Raw genomic sequence first — 7586 nt, 5'->3', positions numbered from 1 at the left:
AGCCCCGTCCGCCGCCGCCGCCGCTGCTGTTGCTGCAAAGCTCCGGCTCTGGATCGCGCGCCCGGCGGCGGCGGGGAAGGAGGGCCAGGTGCGCGCCTTCCTCCTCCTCCTCCTCCTCGTCTTCCCCTTCCTCCGGCCGCCAGTGCCGCCAGCCGCGGGTATATGGAGAGGAGCTCGCTGCGGCAGCTCATCCAGGAGCAGGTGAGCCCCTTGCGGGCAACTGGACCGGGGCGCATACGCGGGTTGCCTAGCAATCGGCGCCCGGGCTGGGATGAAGGCTGGGTAGCAGGGATGCTCTCCATCCGAGGCTAATCAAATGCGCGTCCGGTGTCCGACTTACCTACCCGGCTGATCCACGGCGGAGGGATGCGCGCAGCCGGGCAAGGAAGACAGAGCCCCCCCAAAAAAATATCCGGGTGGTTCGTGCCGCAAGTCGAGTGCGCCTTGCGCTGGAGGGAGGCGCTTCTCTGGATCGGGCGCAGGGCATTTGCCCCGTGTTAATAAGGAGGAGGGGGGCATTTATAGGCGTGTGGTTGCCCCAAGGGTGGGGGTTGGGAGGCTTTTGGGGGAGTGGGGCTGCCTCGTAGAGCCGGTGCCAAGGGGAAATGCGCAGGCTGCAAGGATCGGGCTTGGAGCCGGTGGCTTGCGCGGGGCAACGGGCCCACGCAGCAGCATCACACGTGCCCCTCGTCCCTCGTCCTGAATCTAAAAGCAGGCTTTCCCAACCTTGGCACCTTGAAGATATTTGGACTTCAACTCCCAGAATTCCACAGTCAACATTCGCTGGCTGGGGAATTCTGGGAGTTGAAGTCAAGATATCTTCAAGTTGCCAAGGTTGGGAAACACTGGCAGGAGTTTAAGGAGGGGGAGGGGGGGGAAACCCGGGATGAGGGTGATGCCACCAGGCTTCCAAAAAATGGGTTTAGAGGTCCCCAATAAATGCACGAATCCCAGCGGCCAATCAGGTCCCACAGAGTTGGCCTTCTCCGGTCCATTGACTAAACAATATTGTCTGACGGGGCCTAAGGGAAGAGCCTTCTCTGTGGTGGCCCCCGGCCCTCTGGAACCAGCTCCCCCCTGAGATTCGAACTGCCCCCACCCTCCTCGCCTTCCGCAAGACCTTGAAGACCTATCTATGTTGCCAGGCATGGGGTAATTAATGTATCCCCTTTTCTGACCATGAAGAGTTATGTGTGGTTGTGACTGTATTTGTATTGATTGTTTTTAATGATAGTGGGGTTTTAGTCATAGTTTTTAATTATTAGATTTGTATTATATTGTTCTTTTGCTGTTGTGAGCCGCCCCGAGTCTTTGGAGAGGGGCGGCATACAAGTCTAATAAATTGTTGTTGTTGTTATGATTATTATGATTATTATTATTATGATTATTATTATTATTATTATTATTATTATTATTATGTCAATACAACACAGCAAACGAGATCACTATGCTGGATTTCGTATTTCATCACCAGTCGGGCGGTTCCCAAGCACCTAGGACTGCATGATGTAGCAGCGAATTATGTGTGTTGATCCCAGTAAAGTGGCTCTTTTGCAACTGACAGATGGAGATTTTGTCAATTCCGATGTTTTCAAATGTCCGCCGAGATCCTTTGGCACTGCGGCCAGCGTGCCAAGTACCACTGGGACCACTTTCACAGGCTTATGCCAGAGTCTGTTGCAGTTTGATTTTCAGATCTTCATTATTATTATTATTATTATTATTAATATTATTATTATTATTATTATTATTATTAACTAAGCGCCACCCTTCCTGGCAGAATCGGACCGCCAGGTTTGCCCTGCCTTCAACCATCACACTGGGAGCATCTCTCTGCTGGTTGACAGCCTCTGGATTTAGCACCAACCGGGAGGGAGAATTTGCCCCATCCTCCAATTACAAGCCTGGAAAAGAGGAGGTTTGGGTGCCACCCTTTCCCCCTTGAAGCTGATGGAAGAAACTTGATTTTTCAGAATTTTCAGGGATAGGCGAGGAATAAAATTGAGAAACATTGTTATATCTTTGTATACTACCAATATGTACTTCACATAAACAAACAAATAACAAAACAAACAAACAAACACACACACACACACACACACATACATACATACATACATACGTGCACATCATAGCTAGAGGTATAAACAAGCAGGAAGAGGGAGATTGTGATCCCACTATATAGAGCGCTGGAGAGACCACATTTGGAATACTGTGTTCAGTTCTGGAGACCTCACCTACAAAAAGATGTGGATAAAATTGAACGGGTCCAAAGACGGGCTAAAAAAATGGTAGGTCTTAAGCATAAAACTTATCAGGAAAGACTTAATGAACTCCATCTGTATAGTCTGGAGGACAGAAGGGAAAGGGGGGACATGATCAAAACATTTAAATATGTTAAAGGGTTAAATAAGGTTCAGGAGAGAAGTGTTTTTAAGAGGAAAGTGAACACAAGAACAACGGGGCACAATCTGAGGTTGGTTGGGGGAAAGATCAGAAGCAACAGGAGAAAATATTATTTGACTGAAAGAGTAGTAGATGCTTGGAACAAACTTCCAGCAGACGTGGTTGGTAAATTCCACAGGAACTAAATTTAAACATGCCTGGGATAAACATATATCCATCCTAAGATAAAATACAGGAAATACTATAAGGGCAGACTAGATGGACCAGGAGGCCTTTTTCTGCCATCAAACCTCTATGTTTCTACAAGGTGTCATGATTCTGACCCTAATTAAATTGTGAGCCTCAAGCCAAGGTTAAAAAAAAATCCTAATAAAGGGACCCTGTCGGCAAGTTCCCAAATCAAGCCATCTCTGACCCTATAGAATTTATGCGACCCTATAAATTTATGCCCCAATTATGACCCTGTTCCCCTCCCCAACGGTGTGTCATCAATCACATTCACCCAACAGAGCAAGTTTGTGAGTTGTAAAAGTCACTCCCCTCTGGTTGATGTGGGTAACCCTTGGATATAGCCTTGAGAGAGAAAGAATGGCATGTGTCTCTTTCTTTGGCTGGCATGCCGTTTCGACGGTTGCCCACTTCATCCTGACAGCAGGCCAAGGATGCTTTGCGAGTCGACAAAAGACATAAGTCAAAAACTTTAAGTTTAAGAGATGAAATCTCAATTTTTCATAGGTTTTTCTAGTTAAATATACGATGGATAATTACTAAGGAAATGGCAGTATTTAGAGAAATAAAACAAGCAGCGATAGAAAGCGCTCAGGCAGTAATAGTCTTGGGTTGGAAGGGTGCGACAAAATGGACAATGCAAAATTGGTACCGGTACATGGTGGATCATATTCAATTTGAGATTATGGATAAAAGGATGAATTCGGTTAATGAAACTGATTTGCGACAACAGATTGGACGATGGGACAAGATAAGACGATATAAAAATAAAAAATATGACTTCAGCAACCGAGTTGTTGAAGCATGGAACTCATTACCTGACTCAGTAGTGTCAACCCCTAACCACCAACATTTTTCCCTTAGACTATCCACGATTGACCTCTCCAGGTTCCTTAGAGCAGAGGTCCCCAACCTTTTTTGCACCAGGGACCGGCTTTAAGCTAGACCAGTTTTCCATGGCCCGGTGGGGGGGGGGGAAGCTAGCTGTCAGCGGCGCCGTAAAAGGGGCGATCAAGAGAGGAATGGGTGAATGAATGGACGGAGGGTGGGAAGGAAGGAAGGAAAGAGGAAGGGACAGGAACAGAAGAAGGGTGCAAAGGAAGCAAGGAAAGGTGTGAAAGGGGAGAGTAAGAGAGGAAGGAGTGAAAGAAGGGAATGAGGGAGGAAAGAAGGGAGGAAGGAAAGGAAAGCAAGAAATGGAGGGAGGAAAGGAAGGAAGGAAAGAAAGAAAGAAGGGGGGAAGGGACAGGAACAGAGGAAGGAAGCAAGGAAACTTATGAAAGGGGAGAGTAAGGGAAGAAGGTAGGAAGGAGAAAGAAAAGAAGAAATAGAGGAAGGGAAGGTAAAAGAGAGAAAGAAAAAGAGCAAGAAAGAAAGCAAGAAAGAGAAAGAAAGAAAGAAAGGCAACTTCAAAGAAAGGCTCACTGAGCATCTCTCACTCTCTCTTTCTATCCCTCTTTCTTTCTTTCTCTTCCTTTCTCTCTCTCCTCTTCCTTTATCTCCTCTCTCTCTCCCTCTCTCTTTCTCTCCCCCCTCTCTCCCCTTTCCCTCTCTCTTTCTCTCTCTCGCTATCTCTCCCCCCTTTCCCTCTCTCTTTCTCTCTCTCCCTCTCTTGCTATCTCTCCCCCCTCTCCCTCTCTCTTTCTCCCTCTCCCTCTCTTTCTCTCTCTCTCCCCCCCTCTCTCTCTCTTCTTCTCACTTTCTCTCTCTTGTTTTCTTTCTGTCTCTTTTGCTTTCTCTCTCTCTCACTCTTTCTTGTTTTCTTTCTCACGCTCTTTCTCTCTCTTGTTCTCTCTCTTGCTATCTCTTTCTCCCCCCCTTTCTCCCACTCTCTCTTTCTCACTTTCTCTCTATCTTACTGTCTGTTGCTATCACTCACTCTCGTTCTCCGTTCTTCTCAGCGGTGACGCGCGCACGCCCTGCCCGCCTCACCTTTGCGAGAGCACTTTCGCCCCGGGCTCTCAGCGAGGGGGTTTGCAGGAGAGGTGGGGGCCGGCGAAGGTGATATTCAATGTCGGGGGCGCACAGGCGGTTGCACGCGCTCCCTATCTCCCTGCTAGCCCACTCGGAATATTCAAAATAAGAAAAGCCTTCGCCGGCCAAGGTTTTTCTTATTTTGAATACTCCGAGTGGGCTAGCAGGGAGATAGGGAGCGCGTGCAACCACCCGTGCGCCCCCGACATTGAAGACCTCCGCTGAGAAAAGCCTTTGCCGGCATTTCCTCTCGGCGTCAAGGAGGCGCAGCGGCGGGTGGAGAGAGGGAAGGGGGGGCAGCGGCGTCCCTCCTGGCCTTGGCGGGCCGCCCGACCCTCCCCACCTCCTGCAAACGCGGCGGGCGGCGGGGGGAGAGCGAGGAGCCGGTTCCGGCGGGCGCGGGGCTTGGCTGGCTGGCGGGGGGAGCGCCGCTGGTGGTGCGGAAAGGCCGAGGGGGCCCTGGCGCCACGGACCGGCTGAAAACCCCCAACGGCCCGGTGCCGGTCCGCGGACCGGCGGTTGGGGACCTCTGCCTTAGAGCAGTGGTTATCAACCTTTTTTGAGCTGCGGCACATTTTTTACATATACAAAATCATGGGGCACATTGAGCGGAGGGGAGTGGGGGGGGGGCTAAAAAAAGTTTGGTCAAAAAAATTCTCTCTCTCTCTCTCTCTCTCTCTCTTCCTCCCTTTCACCCTATTTCTCTCCCTCTTTCTCTCTCTTCCTTCCTTCCTCTCTTTTTTGCTCTCTTTCTATCTCTCCCTCCTTCCCTGCCTCTCTTTCTCTCTCTCTCTCTCTTGCTTGCTTTCTCTCTCTCTTGCTTTCTTTCTTTCTCTCTCTCTCTTTCCCTCTTGCTTTCTTTCTCTCCCTCTCTCTTGCTTGCTTTCTCTCTCTCTCTCTCTCTTGCTTTCTTTCTCTCTCTCTCTCTTGCTGTCTTTCTCTCTCTATTTTGCTCTCTCTTGCTGAGCTTCGCGGCACACCTGACCATGTCTCGCGGCACACTGGTTGAAAAACACTGCCTTAGAGGTCAGTAAGGGGCGTGCATAAGTGCACCAGTGTGCCTTCCGTCCCCTGTCCAATTGTCTCTTCTTATCTCATTTATCTTTTCTTCCTTTCAAATTTGTTCACCTATACTTTTATATCTTTTCTTCTATTTGTTTCTTTAGTTATATTACTACATATCTATTCTCTTCAATGTGTATTATATATTGGAATAAATAAATAAACAAAATAAATAAATATATGGCGAGAAGAATCCGAGACCAAGCTACAACAAGGAACAAAGTGGAATCACTTTATTATATGTAAACAGATATTTTGCTCTTGAGTTAAAATGGTATATATAAGAAACACCCCCAATTTAGTGGTGGAGTGTGAATGTTTGTCTGGTGGTGGGCACCAATCACAGAGCACTTGTTGTTTGTCGTGTGTGTGTTTATATTTTATAAAATCAATTTTAAAAATTAATACAAAAAAGAGGGTGGTTTTTTTTTGCTGCTATCCTGTTTATATTTTACTCAGCGGTGAACTTTTTTGCTGGATAGTTCAATAGAGGGAGTAAATCTGTTACTCAGAAATTAATCCCCCCAGACTTTACTTTCTTGTAAGCATACTCAACTTCACAGAGTTGGACGTGTAGCTTTTAGGAAACCCATAAGGTGTCAGTCTTTACATTCAATTCAATTCAATTCAATTTATTAGATTTGTATGCCGCCCCTCTCCGTAGATTCCTCTCCTTCTGTGAAATGGGGAGAGGAGTAACATTTTTCTTGAGCCCAAGACAGCCTTGTTGTGTTCAAAATTCAACACAACCTGCTTGTTTCTCTGGAAATACACATTTGTTTGTAAATTAGCTCAGCTAGTCAGAACCACAAAGTAACCTGGGGAGCCCATAAGGCAGCTTGGCCCTTTTGCTAGAGAAGCCTGCCATGAATGGGATGCTTTATTTTTATTATTATTATTTATTTGTCAAACAAGTATAGTATTATAATACATATTAACATAGCATAACATAAGTAGAACGTAGTAATAGAAAGGATAATAAGACAGTAGGACAGGGACAATAGGCACATAATTGCACTTATGCACGCCCCTTACAGACCTCTTAGAAAAGGGGAGAGGTCGATTGTAGATAACGTAAGGTTGAAGATTTGGGGGTTGTGGGAAGCAACAAACAGAGTCAGGTAATGAGTTCCAGGCAGTGACCAATCTATTGCTGAAGTCATATTCTGCAGTCAAGTTTAGAGCGATTTACATTCAGTTTGTATCTATGACGTGCTCTTCTGTTGTTGTTGTTAAAGGTGAAGTAGTCACTGACAGGGAGTACATTATGATGTATGATTTTATGAACAACAGTTAAATCAGCTCGGAGGCGACATAGTTGTAAATTTTCTAGATGTAGTATTTGAAGTCTGGAGGAGTAGGGTAATTTGTTACGTGAGGAGGAGTGAAGGACTCTTCTTGTGAAGTATTTCTGGACTCCTTCGATTGTATTAATGTCTGATATGCAGTGTGGATTCCACACAGGTGAGCTATATTCTAGAATAGGTCTGACAAATGTTTTGTATGCTCTGGTTAATAAATCAGTGTTTCTAGAGAAGAAGCTACATAAGATTAGGTTTACAATTCTTAATGCTTTTTGGCAAATTCTTTGGTGTTGCCTGCTGCATGTGCTACTTTTGTGATGAGGGATTGATTTGCCCTGAAGGGGAAAAAAACCCTAGCATGGCCATTCTTCTCCTTAAAATAATGCCACTGTATCTTGGCCGTTTCATTGCACGCGTAAGAACAGAAGGGTGTGCACTGCATCAGGTATTTGCACGTGTAAAGACCAGAGTGTTCAACAAATCCTGCTTTGTGTTGTTGCTAGGGGAACAACAGATACTATATTTTTCTGATGCTTATGTATCGACGTAAACCTAAGAAATGAGTTGGCAAGGGGGAGTTTTATTTATTTTTTTATTCTATTTTTTATTTTT

The 7586-nt window shown here is 46.2% G+C and overlaps 1 protein-coding gene across 4 annotated transcripts in view; it reads left to right on the top strand.

Annotated features, from left to right (window-relative positions):
* Window positions 1-7586, top strand: part of RHBDL1 (rhomboid like 1) — a 36164-nt gene continuing 28578 nt past the window's right edge. For all 4 annotated transcript variants that reach the window (XM_070760985.1, XM_070760984.1, XM_070760983.1 and 1 more), the window contains exon 1: window positions 1-201. In XM_070760985.1, coding sequence (XP_070617086.1) covers window positions 163-201 — 39 coding nt within the window. In that variant the 5' untranslated portion in view covers window positions 1-162. The remainder of the gene's footprint in view (window positions 202-7586) is intronic.

The sequence above is a fragment of the Erythrolamprus reginae genome, chromosome 9 (assembly GCF_031021105.1).
Source record: "Erythrolamprus reginae isolate rEryReg1 chromosome 9, rEryReg1.hap1, whole genome shotgun sequence".
In the NCBI taxonomy this organism is placed as follows: domain Eukaryota; kingdom Metazoa; phylum Chordata; class Lepidosauria; order Squamata; family Dipsadidae; genus Erythrolamprus; species Erythrolamprus reginae.
This window is presented reverse-complemented; position numbering and strand designations above follow the sequence as displayed.